The 23,680-nt window shown below is 35.7% G+C and overlaps 1 protein-coding gene and 1 long non-coding RNA gene across 2 annotated transcripts; both read left to right on the top strand.

The window, feature by feature from the left end:
• The first annotated feature begins 2,314 nt into the window (after window positions 1-2,314).
• Window positions 2,315-9,837, top strand: LOC108665583 (E3 ubiquitin-protein ligase arih1-like). Its single transcript, XM_047882155.1, has 10 exons — window positions 2,315-2,532; window positions 3,390-3,530; window positions 4,476-4,691; window positions 5,185-5,406; window positions 5,819-5,949; window positions 7,043-7,050; window positions 7,652-7,659; window positions 7,834-8,060; window positions 8,494-8,591; window positions 9,359-9,837. The coding sequence occupies exons 1-9, from the start codon at window positions 2,320-2,322 to the stop codon at window positions 8,579-8,581; spliced, it is 1,254 nt and encodes a 417-aa protein (XP_047738111.1). The 5' UTR covers window positions 2,315-2,319; the 3' UTR covers window positions 8,582-8,591; window positions 9,359-9,837.
• A 3,273-nt stretch (window positions 9,838-13,110) lies between these two features.
• On the top strand, window positions 13,111-14,409 carry LOC125178436. The gene is made up of 2 exons (XR_007156892.1): window positions 13,111-14,002; window positions 14,193-14,409. It is a non-coding gene; the product is annotated as an uncharacterized LOC125178436 (long non-coding RNA).
• Window positions 14,410-23,680: the final 9,271 nt, after the last annotated feature.

Here is a 23,680-nt window from a genome sequence, read left to right as displayed (position 1 = left end):
ACTAGAGCTTTCCCACAATTTTAGGAACTGCACAATTCCCTTAAGGGTGAAATACCTTCTATTTTATTGTTATCAAAAGTGCATGATTCACTCATGATTGCTTGATTGGGCTGTGAAATTCAATATGTCTCAAAAATTCATCATACCGGAGCCCTAAGATACCAGAAACAAGTAGGAAAATTTCAATCTCGGTTGTAGGTAACTAAGAGCAATGAGCAAATTGGAATAATGGGCAGAAGTCAAGCATGAATAAGACAAAAACTTTTCTGCATGAGGACACTTTTATTCATACCTAGGGCTCTTGAGTCTTGCCTAATTTCTTGTGAGTGTGAAAATAAAGAAGTAGAAAATAGCATATCTTGGCCATGTGTCTTGCTAATATATAATATGTTATTGAAACAATTTGTTTACCCATGATTTTAAGAAAATTCTCTCTGTTATTCCAGATTGGATCATCTGTATGTAAAGTTTTGCAAGCCTAATGCCTTGTGCCTGAAAGAATGCTTCTGTCAAACGGGGTAATAAGGGATGGGCTGGGTAATAAGGAACAGTCCTCTGACATTTCATAAAAATGTTGTAGCAGCTAAACTAATTAAAATGTAGCAAAACTAAAAATGGTAGTGTAAAGTTCAACATTTTTACTATCTATGTAACATAAAGCAAGTTAAGAAATCATGTATTAACTACCGGTACCTCTAAAAAATCCCTGAAAAAAGTGTGAAAAGAGAGATTTTGGGAAAGTACCTCTGCTAAGGTCTGTAGCAATAAAAAATATCCACAGTACTGGTATTAAAAAATTTTACTTGCATAAAGTTACATACAGGTGTCAGCTTAAAAACGTGATTGACAGAATTTGTATAGCTCATTCAAAAAAAAAAAATGGCGGCCATTTCCGCACGAAGGGGTAATAAGGGACTCCTCGCCGGGGTAATAAAGGACACCCCTAAAAACTCATTTACAGTAGAACCTTGGTTAGCAAAGGCTCCAGTTAACAAAAAAATCAATTAACAACAAAAAATTTTGATTACATTCACCTGGCTTAGCTAAAAAATTCACATAAAAAAATTAATGCATCATCGGTCACCACAAAATTGTGCATAGAATGTCAAAGATCAAATTGTGCACCAGGCAACATAGAATGAAAAGTAATTAAGCTAAACAATGATTTATTCCTCCAAAGAAGATGATGGTTGACACTTAAAAAATCCTTTCTGTTTGAAGTATGTTTTTGCAATATTTTTAGTGCATTTTCTCATTCATGAAAAAAAATGCACTATTGTGCTCAGTGCTCACCTTGTCCATCTGTCTGTCCGTCCGTGACTTCATGTTTTCGTTGACGAGAAAATGCGCTCTCTGTCACTCACTGCAGTGAGTACTGAGTTACCTATATTTTTTTTGGTATGGTGAATTCACTCAACCCAATTAAACTGGTGTGAAATTACAAGTCCAGCCCTGTATGCTTACAGATACAGAAGAAATGCTACATGGCTTCTGATATGAAGCTTGCAGTGGACAAGATCATTGTCAATGCTCAATAGCATGTCTATGGATATGGTAATATTACATCAATAATACAGTAATGTATGGATATGGCAATATCATATCAAGAAGAAAAAACAGGTACAAATCACAGAAAATGTTATTTATTCTACATCACCTACAAAGGAAGAGGAGGACTTCAGAGTACTGTTAATAATGGATGAGTACTACACTCTCCATGCTCCAAACGTTTTAAAATTAAGTTTTATTTCAAGTTTCTGGAATTATCCTGTTTCCAGGGGTAATTCAGGATGCTTTTCTTTTGCATCTGGCACCTTACAAATAGCAAATGGAATTTTTTCTGAGATGCCATATGATAGCCTTCACACCTTTGAAATAAGCCCAAACTTGTTTATGAAATAATTAATGGTAAAAAGTTATTAACAAAAAATGCTCAAAATCATCCCTTATTAACCCATATGAAGGTACCCTATATTTTGTACCTAGCATTTTTTCAGGGAATTTTTTGGAGCAGTATAATTTTCTAACTTCCTTTATGCTAACATATATAGGGAAAATGTTGATGTTTTGCAATATTTTAATTAGCTTCACTGCTATGACATTTTTATGCCACGATGGAGGACTTTCTTGATTTACCCCACCTGTCCCTTATTGCCCTGTTTGATGGTACTATCTATTTTATTTAGAAAAAAGTAAACCACACTTTCCTAACCAGAAAGTCCTTAGAAGGAAACTGAAATGTATTAAAAGTCCCTTGAGCAGCTTTCATTCTGATTTTATGATGAATTCATTTTAATGTTTTTCTTCAACAGATTCAATATGGAGCAAGATTATCATTATGATAGTGATAGTGGAAATGAGTCAAGTGATGTTGATGTTGGACTTGATTTTGATAGTGATGGTGAAGGAGGAATTGGCCCTGCCAACCGCTACATCAGAGACAATGAGGACCTGGCTTATGAAATTCTCTCAACTGAAGATGTTTCAGAACACATGCTTGAGTGCATCAAAGAATTCAACAGTGTTGTTAAGGTCAGATCTCATTAAGGCTGTATTATCCTTGGTATAATTGGTATGCATATAGGATACTTGGTATGTATAGAAATAGATGGGTATGAATATATAGGTAATATATATATATATTATACGGTATGTAGTATTTAAACATGCCAGTCCCTGATCATACTTTAGCAACATCCTAGTTCATATGTTAAATAATAATTGAGGAATTAAAAACTATTTAGATATTTATCTTTGTATCTTTTTCTCTGTATAAACTGAGAAATTTATGTAAGGAATTTATTTGTAATATGTTGTTCAATGATCATGCAATTTAAGCTAACTAATGTTGACTTCATTCTATTGCATGTTTTCTATTTCATGTTCCTCAAGAAGTTCTATTGATGTTGTGTTACCATTCAGTGTCAACAATGCTCACCATTTTCAATTGTCATGCTTGAAATTAACACATTGAGTTTTATATTTCATGACATATCTCATTTTTTATGACCATTTGTTATGCAGTATATTAATATTTAATGGTCAGTTTCGAATTTATTGGAATGGAACTTTAGTCATTATTATAATCACAGTCCACACTTCTAATTTAAATCTAGCACTAATAGATGTAGAATATTTTTAATTTTTATCAAATCCAATCTAAAATCCAATTAATGACATTTCACATGATGGGTTACTTGCCTGCTTCAGTTGATCATCATAAAAATTGCCTTTAACTTCTTAGTTGAACAATTATTTAAATGAAACTTTAATTAGGTCACTGGGCTTGAATCTAACACTGCAGCACATCTGTTGCCAGGAATATATTTATTTATTTGTCCTGCCCAGGTGGTAATAATAAAATACAAACATGATTTCTTGTATTGCAGATCTCGCACACGACAGCTCGGCTGCTGCTCAATCACTTCAGATGGGACAAGGAGAAGCTCATGGAGCGCTTCTTTGACAGCAACCAGGAGAAGCTTTTTGAAGAAGCACAGATTGCCAGTCCATACAAAAAGAAAGATCAATGAGCAACAACCCATTTGTCATCCATTTACTTCAATGAGCAACAACCCATTTGTCATCCATTTACTTCAATGAGCAACAACCCATTTGTCATTCCTTGAGATGAATGAGTAGTCATCCATTTGTCATCCATTTTGGATGGCAAGCTTTGTTAGCTCCAGATTTTGATGGCCTTTCCATTTACAAATACTGTTTATACTCAACAAAATATCAGCCTTCCAATACCTTGATGATGCAAGTTTTATATTATAAATTGAATTGACGTGCACTGACGAAAAATATCTTTTTCGTAATGTGTAGGAACATCGCAAAGAATGCAAATATCAAACCTTTGTATTGCTTTCTCGTTATCCATCTAAATAAAATTTCATGTATAAAAAACATCCATTGTTGCACAACGGCAAAAAAACGTCATGTTCACACCAATATGTTTCTTGGACATACGATAACCCTCGAATGTTTTCATTGTAATACGAACTGCATAACAGTAGTTATTTGCCTTAATATCTTTGTCATAGATATTAATATCCACGACAATATCAATCCACGTACTTAGGGGCATTGCACGCAAACTAATAAGTGCTTCAAGTAAACAGTGTAACTAAGTTTAATCATGTTTTAGATTAGTTACAGAAGGATTAACTATGTTTCTGTTTATTTTATTTTATCTTGCAGATGACATTGCATGTTCTGATGGAGCGAGTACACTAGTACTACCAAGCTTGTAGATATTTTATCGTTAGAAAATTTCAAACGTCACTGGGTCATGTTTTTTGCTGTACAATTGTAATATTGTAATCCCTGTTTTTGCTGTACCATTTTATCTTTTAATCATGCAATTGCCACCACTATTGTATGTTTTGCTAAAGAAAGTACATTATTATGAAGGTTGTTGACATTTTATTGTTAAAAAAAGTAATATGCTTAATATTGTTGTAATGCTACAGATGATGTCTGGGCTGGAGTGCGGCCACCGCTATTGTTTGTCATGCTGGAGCGAGTACATCAGTACGAAGGTAGTAGACGAGGGCACGGGCCAGTGCATTACATGTGCGGGGTACAACTGTCCTGTGGTCGTGGAGGACAGTCAAGTCATGAGTCTCCTGAAGGATCCTAAAGTCAAGCTTATATACCAACATAGAATATCCCAGAGCTTCGTTGAGGTGAGAATATTGACCGTTTTTTTTTTATTTTGGCCGTAAGACTATTGCTGCTTTTCATTTTGAACGCATCTTCTTTGTGTCAGAGTTTAGTTGAGGTAAAATGTTTAATGTAAAGATTCTCTGTTACTAATAATTTCGATTTTAGTGTCAATAATAAATGTTGTGTGTTGTGGAGACCTGTTTTGTTTTGAGAGAAAGAAGGCCTCCCCATACCTCCCATGTTTCTACTTCTTAATTAATCTTTGTCATGCCCCATGCCCCTTCTCACGTCACCCATGCCCCTTCTCACGTCACCCATGCCCCTTCTCACGTCACCCATGCCCCTTCTCACACCCTTCATGCCCCTTCTCACACCCTCCATGCCCTTTCTCACGCCCTCCATGCCCCTTCTCACACCCTCCATGCCCCTTCTCACGCCCTCCATGCCCCTTCTCACGCCCTCCATGCCCCTTCTCACGCTCCATGCCCCTTCTCACGCCCCATGCCCCGGCAGTGCAACAGACAGCTGCGCTGGTGCCCATTCCCCGACTGCAAGTTCGTGGTGAAGGCGCCCCACGCGGACGCCCGACGCGTGCAGTGCAAGTGTCAGCACGTCTTCTGCTTCAGCTGCGGGGCCAACTGGCATGACCCAGTCAAGTGCAGCCTGCTCAAAGAGTGGGTCAAGAAGTGCGATGATGACAGCGAGACTTCCAACTGGATATCTGCTAACACCAAAGTCAGTTTCGTTTGAATCCCTGGGTAAAATATTAGTTAGTTGGTCAAGAAATGTGATGAAGTAGTAAGTTATACGTGAGTCAATATACGTGAAGTAAGTTATGTGTGGGTCAAGAAATGTGATGATGACAGCGAGTTTTTCATATGGATATCTGTCATCACCGAACTGAGTTTCTTTTAAAGTATGTTAAAATATAGATATATTATATTTTCCATGATTGACTCCCTTTCAACCCCTACCAATTCATCGTACTCCTTGAAGTCCGTCTTTGAACCCCTTCAGGAGTCAATATCAAACACGTTGTGGACCCTTGCATTCAAACAAACTGTTCTCTCCCTCATTTTACTGTAGCGAATGTAAAGTAACCATATACGAATAAATAGTTTTGTGTACAAATGATTTATTTTGACAGGAGTGCCCTAAGTGTAGAGTGATCATAGAGAAGGACGGAGGCTGTAACCACATGGTCTGCAAGAACGTCGCCTGCAAGTCTGAGTTTTGCTGGGTCTGCCTGGGGCCCTGGGAGCCTCATGGCTCATCATGGTGAGTATGATGGATTAGTTGGACTAAAATTTATGTTTTGCAACCTGCAAAGGTTGTCATAAATCTTTATGTACAAGGTGGCCCAGTGGTTACAGTTCTGAGTACCATGATTAACGTAGAGGAGCGCGGGTTCGATCCCAGCTCTGTGCGCCAGTTTCTGGTCAGAATCGGTGAGGAGGCCGGGCGGTTAAGCACAGCAGAATTGTAGCAGTGAGTTGCGAGTTCGAGACCGCAAAATGCTGTGAATGTTCTGCGATGTTGAGAATCGGCGACAGGCCTACGGCCTACTAAACGCCGAAACCGCTATTATTATGATTATTATGTCTGCAGCCATCATGAGGACGTATGTACTCATAACATCATGGTGAGTAATGTCTGCAGCAAGCCAGACATGGTGAGAGCCAAGCATTGTACTTTGAAATAACATCGAGTAAACAACGTTATTTCAACTTTATTTACTGAGATGGAAACTCACAAGTTATCGGACATTTAAATAATGTTGAATTAATGTTATTTTAGATTCGAGATATTCTTTAGATTTTATATATTGCAAGTTTGATCGCCTATTACAATGGCATCGTAAATGATAATTTAATGGGATAATTTTAGCTCATTCATTTATTATTATTCTAGATGTTGCAGTCCCAGATCACGCTGGGGCGCCGCTATGTACATGTTTTCATACTGTAAAAAATTGTATACAAAACCACGCACAATTTGGACAAGTTATAATTACACTTATACCTAATTAATATTTTATTTGTTTATTCTGCTATTTCCATTGGACGCATAGTAGGCTTTTATTATCAATTATAAATGCCCAATAATTTTCAACACGTTTGTGCATATGCTCCTGTAATAGCATCCGCTTCTGCAGAATATAATTAAAAAATGACTATACAATAATCTAATAAACTTTCTATGTTTGCTCAGGTGCTTGCATAATAATAAATAAATATTAAAATTGCAATTAGTTTGAAAAAAATGTGTTTGTGCAAGAGTAAATGCCCAGTAATTACAAATTTTTACAATAACTAGCACATTTGCCCAGGTATCTGTGTGACAGTTACCAATAATTACCATGCTTGTGCAGGTATTCGTGTAACCATTACCAATAATTACCACTGTTGCAGGTATTCGTGTAACCATTACCAATAATTACCACTGTTGCAGGTATTCGTGTAACCATTCCCAATAATTACCACTGTTGCAGGTATTCGTGTAACCATTCCCAATAATTACCACTGTTGCAGGTATTCGTGTAACCATTACCAATAATTACCACTGTTGCAGGTATTCGTGTAACCATTACCAATAATTACCACTGNTGACAATGTCATGGGTTGAGGTGAGGAGCATGACAATGTCATGGGTTGAGGTGAGGAACATGACAGTGTCATGGGTTGAGGTGAGGAACATGACAATGTCATGGGTTGAGGTGAGGAGCATGACATGGAGGTTAGGTTATTAGTGACATGAGAATCTAATCTAAACGTATGATCATGTCATAAGTCGATCAAATGCCAGGAATTATATTGAATGACACTAATTAAATTTTATCAGAAGAATATGCAATTCTATGCTAAAAAAATTCAATCTTATGCTTTTAACATCTAATTCAATGCCATTCAAATCCAATTAAATTCCAGAAATTGAATTCGCTTTGTTTAATTCACATGTGAGCATAAGCATTTCTGTGCAGACAAACATGTATGTACACATATGTGTTGTGTGTGCATACACTCGTGTACACATGTGTGTTCTGTGTGTAGGTACTGAGGTACACATGTGTTGTGTGTGCAGGTACAGTTTCTTCAGAAGGCTGTAGACATCCTGTGTGAGTGTCGCCAGACACTCATGTACACATATGTGTTCTGTGTGCAGGTACAGTTTCTTCAGAAGGCCGTAGACATCCTGTGTGAGTGTCGCCAGACACTCATGTACACATATGTGTTCGCGTATTACCTACAAAAGAACAACCAGAGCGCAATATTCGAGGACAACCAACGGGACCTCGAGGCCTCGACCGAGAAGCTCTCCGAGTACCTCGAGCGAGACATCACGCAGGCCAACCTCGCTGATATCAAGCAGAAGGTTCAGGATAAATACAGGTGAATAATTCACATGAATAACTCGAATTTCTGATTAAATACATGTGAAATTACGCAGGCCAACCTCGCTGATATCGAGCAGAAGGTTCAGGATAAATACAGGTGAATAATTCACATGAATAACTTAAACTTGACTTCTAATACATGTGAATTGACGTGTATAAGTGCCATGAAGAAGAGGAAGTCCAGGACAAATGACGGTGAATTATAGTGAATGTAAATGACGCTAATAACAGAAATGTCAGGACAATTATTGTGAATTGTGAATATATCAGAATTTGATTTCATCGTAACTTTATTTGTTCTTCATATATATTAATTAAATGATGCTAATTTAATAATAATCTTATATTAGTATTTTAATATTTATATAAATATCTATATTTTAATATTTAATGCAATACTACTATTATTTCTAATATGTTTGTAACAGATACTGCGACCAGCGTCGCAAGAAGCTGCTGGAGCACGTGCATGAAGGATACGACAGAGACTCCTGGGTCTACAGGACTCCTTGCTAACTCCTGCTATGTAGGTCTGCTGATGAATAGTATAATGAGAAATTCTTTGTATGGCTGGTAGTACATGATATATAATAAGTAATGCTGCGTAGGCCTGGTAATACATGATATGTAATGAGTAATTCTACGTAGGTCTGGTTATGCATGGTATGTAATGAGTAATTCTTTGTAGGCTTGTAAGTAGTAAAATTACTAAATTGCTTAAATCGCAAGTTAATCAGGAATTTAAAAGCAAAGAAAACAGCCAGAATATTAACCATTTCTTAAGAATGAAAACGTTTCAGAGTCCAGCTCCATTGTCAGTTCAAAAGTTCAAAACCTATAAGAAAAGCAGAATCAATTAGAACATGCATAACCAGACGTAGGTCTGGTAATGCATGATATGTAATGAGTAATTCTTTGTAGGCCTGGTAATGCATGATATGTAATGAGTAATTCTGAGTATGAATGGTAATACATAATACATAAATAAATCTCCATGGGTCTGGTTGGTGTTTCTCATAAATGCTTCACCCAGAGAAATGTGTGAGACTTGGCCAAATATCGATGCCCTTTTGCCCTCTGTGGGTCACTCTGACTCAGTTCGGAAGGGTTTGTAATCACTGAGAGCAATGAAAACTAAGAGAACTATCACAATATGAATGTTTATTTAAAACTAGCAGTCGATAAATGCCCTATCACAGATTTCACCTATCGCGGCTAAACAAATCAGATGAATCAATAATTGTTGTTTAATTTTAAACAATATTGTAATTAATGATTTTTATTCTTGTGCAGTTGCCAGTTGCGGCCAAGAAGCCCAGACCCTGCCTTCTTGGCAGCTCAGCCTTCATCTGAAGATCGTTCAGCCTTCTCTTGGGACCTTCAATGTAACGCAGCTGGAATTTTTAACTTTGGCTGGAATTTATTCAGCTCAGAGCTGAATAAATTGAATGAGCTGCAGCTGATACCGCTTAGCGTTGTTGGTTTAGCCTTCTTCTCGGATGCGTTTTGAATTTCTGTTTGATAAAAAAAAACTTGATTATAAGTTATGAAGCTTGTTACGAAGTAGCTTTATTCATTCAGTTTTACTGATATATTCATTTATTCTTCTGATCCATCCAACATTTCAGCGTCTGGATTTAAACGCTGAATTATGCATTCGTTCAGCTTTTTAGCGTCTGGCAACGCTGCTTTTGAATATGAACAGTTCTCATAAATTCATGTTATCGATTTCTGCTGCTGTACTTTGGCCGACAGCAAATTTTTTCTCTGAATTATTCATTTCTTGACAAGAAAAAATTTTTCTTGAGTTTAATGAAAAAAATTTATTAAATATGGTGACCTGCAGAATTTTTGTGGCAAATACTTTTTTTCTGTTGAATGTTTTTGTCACTTCACTCAGAAAAATGTCCAAATAGCGATGAATTTTTAGTCCTTGTGTGGGTCATTGTGACCCAGTTTTACCCGGCAAAAAAGTGTGTCGACGCTACAGAGAGAAAGAATAGGTATCTCGATTTGGACAATGTGACCCATCCATTTATCTCTGTGTTAGATGCGTTATCCATTTATAACTAGTGTATAATCTGTATATTTTGTATTTGAGTTATCGCTATCAATTGAAACCCTTGTGTACCTCAAGGCTCCTTCTTTTGCTTATATGTCATTACTGAATTTTAATTTTTATTGATGGTTGATATCTTCTTTTATGTTTCAGCTTGCTTGCATTTGCATGAACAACATTAAACCCATTGATGGCAAGTTACCATTTATGGTCACTTGAAATTGCTTCACAAAATGCCCCACCACGACTTCCTGTTTGTTTTTAAGGCGTCTTTATCACGGCCTCAGTTAATCACTAATTATCTGACCATCGTTCCATGTATATCATCACCACCTACCATGCCTAAAAAATATAATATGATCATTAAAATATGAAAGTTTTGACTCGGAAGATTATATTGACGCTTTTTGCGCATTTTTTTAAAAGGTGGAAGTCATAATATATGTTTTATTATTTAAGGTAACATGATTGAATTGAATTAATGGAAACTTTTATGTTATTACTTTTTTCATCTGTATGAACTAAATTTTGATTATAAAAAATATTTTGTTGAATGAGCGCATTTAATAAATTCTTCAAGTGCGATTTAAACCTCCATTTGCGAAATTTTTAGAAATACATACGATTGAATGTTTTGGATAATACTTCTTACTTTATTTTACTGGTTTCTGAAATTTTAATTGCATGATATTTCAATGTTTTTCCGCGAAAGGATTGACCCTCTTTGCATTTCAACATATCCATCCATCAACATGTCTATTTCTAAACTTCTTTTCTTCTTCGTTTTTTTCTCGTTTTGATTTCAATGCTGAATTACCAGCAGTACTCTTAATTTTATACGGGGCTTGATTTTGATGTAAGCATGTATCCTGTTATGTTATGTTCAAAAAGTGTTAAAGCTGAACTGGTAATTCAAGGATTAAACTTGATTTATTCTATTATATTAGTGCTTCTACAAACTAAAATTTATGCCTTTAAGAAGTTTTTTCTAAATTCTAGAATTAATTGCTAAATTAAAAGCTTTTGGCCATCGAAGTTGACGACATGTTTGAAATTTATTGATTTTATTTCCTATGAATTTTTTTCGACTAAACAGTTTTATGTGGCTTAAGATTTTTGTGACGTTAGATTTTCAGGATTAAATGCCAATCATGGACGAAATTTTTTTCTTTGGTTTAGGACTAAAAAAATCGTGACTTGCAAAAGAATGTCTTCGAAATATTCAATTTTTCAAGAAAACGTTGTTGTTATCTTCAACATTTCAGTTTATAAAGAAAGCAAGTAACATGAATTTAATAAATACCTTCTGATCAAGTCTCTGACCAGAATGCCTGTATGAACTCTTCCTGGTCATATCTCTGACCATAATGCATGTATGAATTTTTCCTGGTCATGTCTCTGACCAGAATGCCTGCATGAATTTTTCCGGGTCATGTCTCTGACCAGAATGCCTGTATGAAATTTTTCTCGTTATGTCTCTGACCAGAATGCCTGTATGAAATCTTTCTGGTCAAGAGTCTGACCAGAATGCCTGTATGAATTCTTCATGGTCATGTCTCTGACCAGAATGCCTGTATGAATTCTTCCTGGTCATGTCTCTGACAAAAGATAAATATTTCATTCAAAACGTGAACAATTTGATGATTTTAGCGCTTTTACTAATTTATTTTTTTCGGTGGAGCTTCTTTGAGTGCGTATTGTTCGTCTCGTTGCCGCGTAGTTCCTGCAAAGATAAAAGATAACAGCAATTGATCTCGATAAGTTTGTGTGACACTTACCACGTTAGTTGTATGAGTGACTAATATTACCGGCCTGGCATCCTTTGTCCTGCACTACATCACTCAGAGAAATGAGTGGGTCCTGCTGTCCAAATATTGACACTTTTTTTAGAACAGAGATAAGACGTATCAATGATACGCACTTTTGCCGGGCCTAAGTGGGTCAAGTTGGGCCAGATGAGGGCCATCATGTGGCTGTTAGCACTCAGAGAAATAAGTGAGGCTGTGTGCAAATAACGATGCACTTTTCTTCCTCTGAATCAATGCAGTAAGTCAATATTTGGACAATTTAACCCATACATTTTTGTAAGTGTAATTAGAAGTGTATGTTTGAAATTAAATTTAAAAGTCGAAAATTTTACAGGAACAAACGTCCCGTCTTTAGTTCTGTTCTAAATAAATATTTTACGATGTAAAAAAATTAAACTACAACTATGTTTATGTAAGATTCTCTTGCGTGTGTGATATATTATAAAATATGAGAATAATTATAATAAAATGCCACTAAGAATTTGTACACTGCCACTCACAATTTGTACACTGCCACTCACAATTTGTACACTGCCACTCACAATTTGTACACTGCCACTCACAATTTGTACACTGCCACTCACAATGCATATCTCAACATTACCGTCAAATGGGGTGACTTGGACCATTTTAGCGCGTATATTTTCGTGATAGAAATAGTCACGTATTAAATACACTTGAAATATATCTCTTCATTGCATTTATAGGTTTTCTCAAGGTACTTCCATCAATACAATTTTTATAAGGCATGAACTTTTTCTTTTCTTTAATTTCTTTTTTTACATGTCAAAACGGTCCAAGTCACCCCCGTTTACGGTATGGTATGCATCATGCCTCGGTTTGCAGCAGCGTGGGAATTCAAATTTGAAGAATACTTAAAAAATTCAATTTGTCTTCACAGTGAATTTCTCTTAAGAAATACAGCAAGATTCGTTAAAAAAAATGTTTCATAATATCATCATAAAGTTTATTTTTTTTCGGGTAATTTGTTTTGTTACATTAAATCTCATCAAAATTTATGTTAGTAATATTTTTTGAATAATCATGAAAATAAATATTTTATATTTTCTTGCTTGCTGATCGGTGATCGCTGTGGCAATAATGCACTCAAATAAATATGTATAAATTTTTCCAAATTACGATGCACTTTTTGTGTTGGTTTGGGTTATTCTGACCCAGTTTGGCCAAGCTACTGGACGTATCAATGCTACGTCCGCTCTCTGCTCGTGCAAGTAATAAAAAAGTGAGTCAATATTCGACAAAAAGACCCATTCATTTTTCTGGCTGACACGGTGTTTTAATCAACCGGTGTAAATTAACGAACTATTGTTATTAATAATTGTTATTAATAATAATTTTCACTGACATTGCCCACTAAAAAAAACGAATTTTGTGTCCTGCTCTGCAAACCAGAGATTAAATTTTATTTTAAGAAACTTTTCGTCTGCTTTTTGCATAACTTTTCTGTGTTGATTTTCTGCATAGTCATGACTTGGTTATCATTTATTTCATCAAGTTATTATTATAAAGTTATTACAAGTTATTACTATTAATTACATAAAGTTATTCTTATTATAAGCAACATTACTTATTTCACCTTGTAGATAGCGTATCACTTCTTCTAACCTTACACTCAGAGAGACAAGCGAGACCATGTCTTAATAACGATGCACTTTTTTGTCTGTGCGTGGGTCATTCTGACCCACTTTGGCCTGTCTGCAACGCGTATCAGTACTACGTCTGCGTTCTCCTCGTGCTGTGGATAAGAAAGTGTCACTATTTGGACAACATGAAGCCATTAATTCTTGTGAGTGTACACAGCTCTACACGTAATTGCCTCTGAAGACTTCACGATGAACTTAGAAATATTTTTTGGACTTCGCTTCATTTGTTATAGCCTCGTCTATTGTTCATAATAATTATGTGTGGGCTTTTGAGATCGTTATACGAATTATTCGTACAACGTTTATTCGTGAATCGTATATTCGTATGACGTGATTATTATTACATTTTATGTTAACGATGAATTTGTTGCATCGGTTTTGTTTTGCGGGGTTAGGGTTGCCACAGGTTAAGGGTTGCTGCAGGTTAGGCTCACTGGTTTGGTTTACTGCAGTTTAGGTTCACTACAGGTTATGTTCACTGTAGGTTAGCCTCTCTCCAGATTAGGCTCGATACAGGTTAGGTTCACTACAGGTTAGGCTCACTACAGGTTAGCCTCTCTACAGGTTAGGCTCAATACAGGTTAGGCTCACTACAGGTTAGGCTCACTACAGGTTAGGCTCAATACAGGTTAGCCTCTCTACAGGTTAGGCTCAATACAGGTTAGCCTCTCTACAGGTTAGGCTCAATACAGGTTAGCCTCTCTACAGGTTAGGCTCACTACAGGTCTGTTCATTTGTAAATAAGAGTGCGTTTAGCTCCTACAGTGTACAGCTCTCTTGACTTCAGTTCTGTCAAATAAAACTTCTTCTATTGTCATTTTATTCTTCCCTTGCCATGCTGCGTCCTCGTTGTGTGGGTAAGAAAATGTTTCAACTTTTGTACATCTTGACTCACTAATAATTTTTCTTGAGTGTCGAAGAGCGGGCATTAGATTCCAGGTTAGTGGAAAATCAGACGAGCGTGGAGACAAGGTTAACATATTGTTCACGGCTATCGTCGCCTGCGTGGTGACCTCATTGAAGCATACAAGTAAACTCATGGCTTTTACAAGGTTCCAGAAGGATTACTAGAATTTGAAACAAGAACCAACACCAGGGGCCACAGCTATAAACTAAAAAAACTGCGGTTCAACTTATCCACGCGACAACATTTCTTCTCGCTTCGAGTCACCGACATGTGGAACAGCCTCCCTGATAGCATCGTTGACGCTCCGAGTATGAACGCGTTCAAGAACAGACTAGACAAGGCCATGCATGAGCATATGTTCAGTCTTAAAATGCCTCGTGTCCTACGGAACAACTGATATCTAGAAGCGATTTTAAATCTACCGTCCGTTGAAAAGATTTGATCAAAAGGTCAGTCTAGTCAAGTAAAGTACAAGAATCGGCGACAGGCCTATCCAGGCCTATTCTTTAATGCCGAAGATACTATACTATACTATTTATTCGCCCTCAACGCTATTCGTACCTGAAAGACAAGTAACGGGATTTACCTCTTGTAGAAAAATGGTTGACCTTTACTACGGATATATTAAAGGTGCTCAATGCTATTCGTACCTGAATGTCGATTAACGAAAGTTCCAATCGGTGACGCGCGATTAAAAAGAATAAATGTTGGACTAGACTTCTGACCGAAGTCATCATTTAAATCGTCCTGTACGATTAAACAGGTTTAATTTAGTTTGCTACAGCAATGTTTAAGGTGAAGAACTTCTGGATTAATTACTTCTTAAGTCTTTCCCCATTCTATAGTTAATAACAATACATAATATGGTATCAAGTCAACGAACAACACTTGAACAATATGCTGTAAAAATGTCTAATATTGTTGGAATAAAGCTTGTCTTGCAAGCCTGGCGCCGTAATATATAAAGGGGCTTGTGATGCGCGTATCCAGGATACTTATCGTGTCGGGATATTGTCTGTTGGGGCGCGTATCCAGGATACTTATCGTGCCGGGATATTGTATATAGGGGCTGTTGGGGCGCGTATCCAGGATACTTATCGTGTCGGGATTTGGCCTGTACCTGAAAGTTTATTGTTAGCTTTGAATGCAGTATTTATCGTAACAACTCGTATCCTTTTCAACTTTTTATACTTTTTATGGATCACGAAACTAACGCCTATTATTTTGAACATTTCTTATTCCAAATAGCTGATTACAATTATAATTTCAAGAGCAAATAGGTTGGTCCGAAAGAGCTTCAGAACTTATCTGCTTGGGAAAAGGTTCAACGAAATGGAAAAAATTCATCGCATTCTATACGAAAATACTTTGCGCATCTTACGATTCCCATAAATACTGACATGTTATGACCGGAACGATTTCTATAAATACTGTCAATGCGATAACGGTTACGATGTCCATACTCAACAATTTTCATATACGCTGTTATTAATAAAGTCGTATAGCGGCCACCGGTTTCAAAATTTACGGGTTCCCCTCCAAGGAATTTAATTAACACGGAACTTGCGTAGAAAAAAAACATCCCCTAAGGCAAAGAACGTTGCGCACAAAAATTCTATAGCGCTTGCATGCCACGTGCTATTTCTTGCTTCGCGGGTTTGAGGAAGTTTGAGCCTCTATTCTTTTTAGAGTAGCAGGCTTATTTGGGTTGGAGTCTGCCAAAATGAGCCCCATATACGTGAATAAGGTTCAGGAGTCATGAACATTACCCTAATGAACCAACAAGGCTTAGGGCTCACGAACCTTCGCCAAATGAGCCCAGGAATGTAAAAAGGATTGCGGGCTCACGATGAATCCTATAATCTTATTCAAAATGAATCCCATGCGAAGGATGCCGAGTCCCATGAGTCCCGTACATGGATGCGGAGAGGGCTGAGGATTCAAGAAAATTCCTCCTGCAAGCCAGGCAAGTCTAAAGGGCTCAAGAACCCTCCCCAGAAATGTGAAAATGGTTCAGATTGTTCTAGGGTCAACGGTAGAAAGAATTTTTTATTTTATATTATTTATTTAACAGTCATTTATCTATAAATGGGGATGTTGAGGTTGTTTGAACATGTAAAGTTGTAAAAAATTAGGGATCGTAAAAAGGGTTTTTTGAATTGAAAATGTTCGCTCTCAATTTAGGTTGATAGACAAAATATTTATTTTCAGCTCCTAAATTTAATTAAGGTCAATAAATCATTAAGAATGGGAAGGCCATGGCCGCATAAATTATTGTCAAATAATTTAATAATTTATTTTTATTAATCATAAAAACCAATCAGGGAAAAATTCCCTCGAGTTTTGTTATTTATGAATAATTGAATCAGAATTTCTTCACTGTATTTAGAAAAAAAAAATAATTTAAATTTTTACGTTCCATTCTTTGAAAGAAACAGTTTTTTTCATCTATTTTAATCAGGCTTCACTCAGTCACGGAAATTAGTGAGACTTTCTCCAGGTAGCGTTGTACTCACTTTCTGCCCGTGCTGTGTGTAAAAATGTGTCGCTATTTAGATAATACGATCCACTCATTTTTCTGAGTATTTGCTTAAAAAATAACGACGTCGTCGTATCCACGCGTGACTCGCAGGTATGTATAACAATGGTTGAATTAATACTTATGTATTAATTCAACCATATGTATAACTGTCGCTATAATTGGACACGCTGCAGTGACTGCAAACACTGATATATAGAACACGGACAATTTTAAAAGACAGGAATATAGGAAGACAGAAATGTAAAAAGACTGAAATATAAAAAACTGACATATTAAAAGACAGAAATATAAAAAGACAGGAATATAAAAATACTGATATATAAAACATAAAACATTATAGATAAAAAGACGGCAATATAAAAAGATTGAAATATGGAAAACGGACACTATAAAATGTTGTTATACACGAGGTGACTGCTGATTACTGAGTTGACAGCTGTTATTAGTTCATGACCCTAATGATTGCATGATGCACTCAGAAGAATAAATGGGTCTCATTGTTCAAATAGTGACACACTTTCCACCCACAGACCGAGCAGTCAGAGAACGCAGCAAAGACTAGCTCTTTTGTTGGGCCAAACTGGGCCAGGATGACTCACACTGTATGGCAAAGTGCATCACTATTTAGACAAAGTCTGCGATATTTTTTTGAGTGCATTATCGTTGAAATAACTGCAGTAATGTCGGAGCGGATGTCAGAAGTTATTAGTGCCAATTAGAGTTTCATTTTATCTCTTGTTCGACCGACCACACTTGACATGGGGACTTTTTATCGTCGCATTTTGTTCTCTTTGTCAATTTAATTAATTGGTATCTTGATATTGAATGCCATCACTGTTATTTGAGCTTGAATGTAACACGATCGCGCAATTAAATGATTTTTGAAGGGCATTTCTTTATCTGAAGTTTCCCTTTGATTTGAAGGAGGGTTCAAAAGAGTACAAAGCTGGACATTTTTCCGAGCTGGACATATTAAAAGCAAGTTCACAATGCTTCACATATTGTATAGACTCAAGGTTAATTATAAAAAATTATACAATGTTGTTCATCTTTATAACACATGCTTTTCTGAATTGAAGTTTTTTATTCCAAGGATCCGTCTGCATTCCGTTATTTTGACCGGAATTTTTCTTCAGCAAAAGTTAGGTGGAAGATTCACTTGATGATTCCATCTTTTGCTTTGCTTTTGGTCGAAAAGTGGCAGGAGAAACACAAAGGAAATTCGGGAAAGTTCTACGATGAAAGGAACGAAGTTTTGATGAAAGGGACGACAGAAGCAAACTTTTGTCAGGCGACGTGTAGTTGGATGATTTCGGCATCGTTATTTTTCCATTGTTTACTAACATTGATATTTTATTATTAACTTTTAAAATTCAATTTTATTTCAGAGCCGCAGTAAAATATTTTTCAGATAAATGTCATTTTCCTCAAAATTCTGACTTGAAAGCGTGGAAAACCTGTAGTGTTAGACATTTTACAACTTTTATTTTCTCGTAGATTTATTTTTACTGGCGCTTACCCCACAAACCATTGTATTTCAGTACGATTCAAGCGCAATTGTTCAAAACTACAAAATTTTTCACTCAACTTTGCGAACCCATTAACTAAATTTGAATTCGGCATGAAAGCAAAAAAGGCGCTTCGGATTAATTCGGCATTCGTCCAACTTGGGTTTTGTTTTCGACAGAAAAATGTTTTGAAAGGATTTATTTTATCCAGTTTGATTAATTTGATGGTTTCCCTTGAAGATAAGGGTTGATATCAGCCCTAATGGCCCGATAATAACCCCTCACTGGCGAGGTCATTAGGGTTTAAATATATCAATTTTTAGACAGTGGAATAACGAATATTGCATGATGACATATATATAATAATAATTATAATATTTGTATTATAATATATAATATAATATGTATATATTATATATATACATATATATAATTTATTAGTATATGTAATACTGTTCTAAAAATTAAATATCTTTTCAAAGTGCTTTGGAAGTTAGCAGTGTAAAAGAATTATGGGTGCAAGATGGTAGACGACGCCAGGATAATGTAATATTCTATAGTCTACACGAATACATGTATACATGAATATCTACGCATTTTATTCATTAAAAAAATTGATTTTATTAAAATTATGTAAGTTTAATTCAACGCAGGATGCATGTAAATGGGAATCGCTTGATAATTTTTGTCAAGGCTGTTGAATCAATAGAAGATTTTAAAATCAAATATAAATTAAATGTAATATAAATTTTATTTAAAAATTGTGAAGTATTACATTTTTCGAATCAATGGAAATGTGTTGGCTTAGAGAGTTTCATTTGTTGTAAGTTAACTTAGCCAGCCCTTCTATGAGTCATTTGAATTTTTTACCTTACAGTCATGTTTATTTCTTATAAATAATAATTCAAATTTTCTAGTGGGTCTCGTTTCGTTCTACACTTAAACCAAATGTTGATACTGGAGAAAATTTCATCGCTATTTTCTTTACCACCAACGCTGGTCTCTGTGCCCACAACTCTAGTCTCTGTACAACCAACGCTTGTCTCTGTGCCTACAACGCTTGTCTCTGTGCCTACAACACTAGTCTCTGTACAACCAACGCTTGTCTCTGTGCCTACAACTCTAGTCTCTGTACAACCAACTTTTGTCTCTGTGCCTACAACGCTAGTCTCTGTACAACCAACTCTTGTCTCTGTGCCTAGAACACTAGTCGCTGTACCTACAACTCTAGTCTCTGTGCCTACAATACTGGTCTCTGCGCCTACAACACTAGTCTCTGTGCCTACAACACTGGTCTCTGTGCCTACAACACTGGTCTCTGTGCCTACAACACTTGTCTCTGTGCCTACAACACTGGTCTCTGTGCCTACAACACTGGTCTCTGCGCCTACAACACACACTAGTCTCTGCGCCTACAACGCTTGTCTCGGTGCCTACAACACTAGTCTTGTCTCTTATACACATCTAGATGTGTATAAGAGACAGCCTCATTGAAGCNCAATGAACATCTAACAGCGTTTATTGAACGGCAATGAACATCTAACAGCGTTTATTGAACAGCAATGAACATCTAACAGCTTTTATTGAACATAAATGAACCTTTAGCAGCGTTCTTTCAACAGCAATGAACATCTGAAAGCGTTCACTGAACAACAATTAATGAACAACTAGCAGCCTTTGTTGAATATCTCTAAATCGTTCAGTGTTTGTTTAAAATATTTATATATATCAACGTAAAATAGTTTGATAACTAAGCCTTCTCTGTCTGAATGGGAAGGTTAAAAGTTAAGTTTTTCATGTAAAACTTTATGTGTTATTATAAATCAGGTTAGACAGATTCATTAATAAAATTCCATCGATCAGTTTCCTGTTCACACAGGAACGCGTTAGTGTTAATTACATTTGTTTATTAAATAATTTGAATATCATATCTAATTATTAATAAGTGAATAAACAAGGGTACTAAATGAAAAGTGCAATCTCTTAACCTGATATCAGAATCGTAAGAGTAAGCTTAAATACACATATATTTTATTCAAACTTATTTAACCTTTACTAAACATAGTTTACAAGACTTTTACGAGAATTATTTTTAATGTTTATATCTAACTATTTTCATTATCTAGCTATGCAAACGGAGCTGTGCTCTTAAATAATAATAAAATGTAAAAAATGTTATAATATTATAATACAAAAAAAATATTTTAATGCATCATAAATGTACTGGAATGTTTGTGAGAACCCAGGCCATGGATGTCATTAAAAACAATCCACTTCATTGTGTCATGCTAATAAGTGACATGAATTTTTTACATATAAAGGTTATTCAGATAACATACAAGCTATATAAATCTTGTATTTAATTCAAATATTTCGAATTGGTGCATTTTACTCTTCTTTTTGGCATGAAGAATATATGTCAATCTGGCATTTGGTCAGATTGACAAATTTTTTTTCGCGATTTCATCCGTACAAAACTTCCATCCATTAAATTAGTTTTTGAAAACCAGTTTTCTTTCATTTGTTTTCGACAGGTTTAGCTCGAGTAGTTTAGGATCATAATTTATAGTTTTTTTAGATTCAAATTGATTCTTTCACTGCCGTCATGAGAAATTTAATATATTTTTATTGTAATTATTATTTTACTATATTTGTATTAATAACTCGTTCAATCACTTAATAAATAATTTATATTTGCATTAAAAGATTATTCACTATTCATACATATATAGACTCTCTTGTTCATGATGTCCAAATAGTGAAACAATTTCTTACTCACAGCACGAGGCCAAATTGGGTCAGAATGACCCACACAATGCCCAAAAGTGCATCGCTATTTAGACAAAGTCTCACTCATTTTTCTGAGTATAAATGCTATTAAAAATCTTATTATGTCTTAGTCGACGCAGCGCAGAAAATCAAATATGATGTTTTTGTTCAGAAATATCAACATATAATTAAGTTGTCATCAAACATGGAAATGCGGACAATCAACACACAGTCGTAGCTTGAACATCATTAATTTTATGGTACGAGTTTTTTAGCTTATCGGTGATCAATTAATGGATGGCCTGCGATAAATATGCTATATTTTTTAAGAGGGTTTCTCTTTATTTTTCCTTGGACGTCGCCAAGCAAGATATTCTCAAGAAATAATGCCACTGTAGGCTATAAATTAGCGTTAACGACTGAACGCTTGCGTCTCTTAATGAACTTTTATGGGCGATTTCATAAGAAAAAAATAGCTATAATTGGGTGCCGCATTCATCGGAGGCCGCCGTATTTGGCAGTACCTTATTGCCAGTATTTGCAAAACTTTAACGATTTGATGAAACTGATTAAATATGAACACCCATGCGGCTTTTGATCAAACAACATATTTACGTTCATCGTGAAATAAATAATATCCATAGAACTTTCGTATATCAAGCGTATCAAGATCACCGTGGAACTTTCGAATAAATGAAGGGAAAAGTTAAATTTAAAAGCATAAAAATGGGATTTTTGCTTCCGAAAATGGACATTTAATCTTTTAAAAAAAAACAAGTCTGAAAAGTTCTCGTGCTAAATGCGGGTTTGGCCACATGTCTAGTAATGAACATATTTGAGTTAAAAAATTATAACCGGATTCAAGTTCATGTTTTTTTTTGAATAATAGATTCTCTTATTGCAAGGATAGTCTATTCTGGACAACTCAATGTTAACCTGTTAGTTTACTATAATATTAGAACTGTACGCTCTGTTACAATATAGTGTACAATATTGTACAATATAGTACAATATAGTATAGCTCTAGCATTTATTTTTTCATGTATTTTGACTGAAAGAAATCGAACTTATTATTTTGAATCTTTATGCAGTTTTGGAATGATTGTATGACTTCTAATTCAATCATTGATGTCGTATGGTGATACTGATTAGTAAGGAAAATAAATCGTTAGACCGGAAATTAGGAATATATTTCCCTGAATGTGATCCACAACTAAGATTTTTTAATTTCCAGTATAACGGCTGGAAATTAATTATAATTGCCTAATAAAACCAGGGGAATTTTTCTATTTACACGTGTCCACGATTTAACGCGTCCTTAGTAATAAAAAAAACTATTCAACTAATCCAGCTAATTAGAAGGCACTAATTAGCAGCCAAATGCAAGCCGTTGCTAAAAGACACTTGCCATATGGGCTGTAAAAATAGACTTAAATTGGGGCAATTGAAACTTGGCCAGCATTGAGTAAAGTACCGCATTACTTCCCTGTAAAGTACTGCGTTACTTCCCTGTAAAGTACTGCGTTACTCCCCTGTAAAATACCGCACTACTTCTCTGTAAAGTACCGCACTACTTCCCTGTAAAGTACCGCGTTACTTCCCTGTAAAGTACCGCGTTACTTCCCTGTAAAGTACCGCGTTACTTAACTGTAAAGTACTTAAAGTACCGCGTTACTTCCTATAAAGTACCGCGTTACTGCCTGTAAAGTACCGCGTTACTGCCTGTAAAGTACCGCGTTACTTCCCTGTAAAGTACTCTTTAGCAGTAACTCATTTAAACCATTTCTACATAACTTCAAAGGCCATTTGGTGCTCACATAAAACATAAAATCAAGACGCAAATAAAGATCATATTTATTTATTTGCGTGTATACTGTGTATACTCAATGGCATCACTCATGGCAAGATGTATTAAGGGCTATCATGTAAGGTTCTAACAGTAAATGGTGACATTGTTCGAAGCAAATACAATGAACATGCAACATATGGCTATACAACAGATGTTTATAGATCCAGATGGACCAAGTGCAACGTTTGTAAAAACATTATCTCTGAATATTGAATTTAAATTACACCATTCATCTTCTCACTCATTCATGCACAATTCATTCTTCGCTTTGAGTTAGGCGCTGAAAGTTAGATCACAATCACTATAGTCCATTCGTCGGAACACACCATTAAAAAACAATAACTCTGTAAATAATCATTGATTATCGGGTTCTACTGTAAGAAACTCACACAAAATGAGACTTTGTTAAGATTTACGAGGCTTTTGATGTAATTATTTAGAGCGAGCTTCTGCAGCGTCAACATATATATTGGGCGAGCGTTGTGAGCTGGGACTGTGTTCTTAACGAA

The sequence above is a fragment of the Hyalella azteca genome, unplaced genomic scaffold, assembly GCF_000764305.2.
Source record: "Hyalella azteca isolate HAZT.00-mixed unplaced genomic scaffold, Hazt_2.0.2 contig9792, whole genome shotgun sequence".
Taxonomy (NCBI): Eukaryota; Metazoa; Arthropoda; class Malacostraca; order Amphipoda; family Hyalellidae; genus Hyalella; species Hyalella azteca.
This window is presented reverse-complemented; position numbering and strand designations above follow the sequence as displayed.

Bases quoted from the DNA above. Each gene is read 5' to 3' on its own strand.
- LOC108665583 (XM_047882155.1), top strand. From the start codon at position 2,320: ATGGAGCAAGATTATCATTATGATAGTGATAGTGGAAATGAGTCAAGT. The intron at 3,531-4,475 runs TGAGCAACAACC...GTAATGCTACAG, and splicing joins CATACAAAAAGAAAGATCAA to ATGATGTCTGGGCTGGAGTG. The intron at 4,692-5,184 runs GTGAGAATATTG...ATGCCCCGGCAG, and splicing joins TATCCCAGAGCTTCGTTGAG to TGCAACAGACAGCTGCGCTG.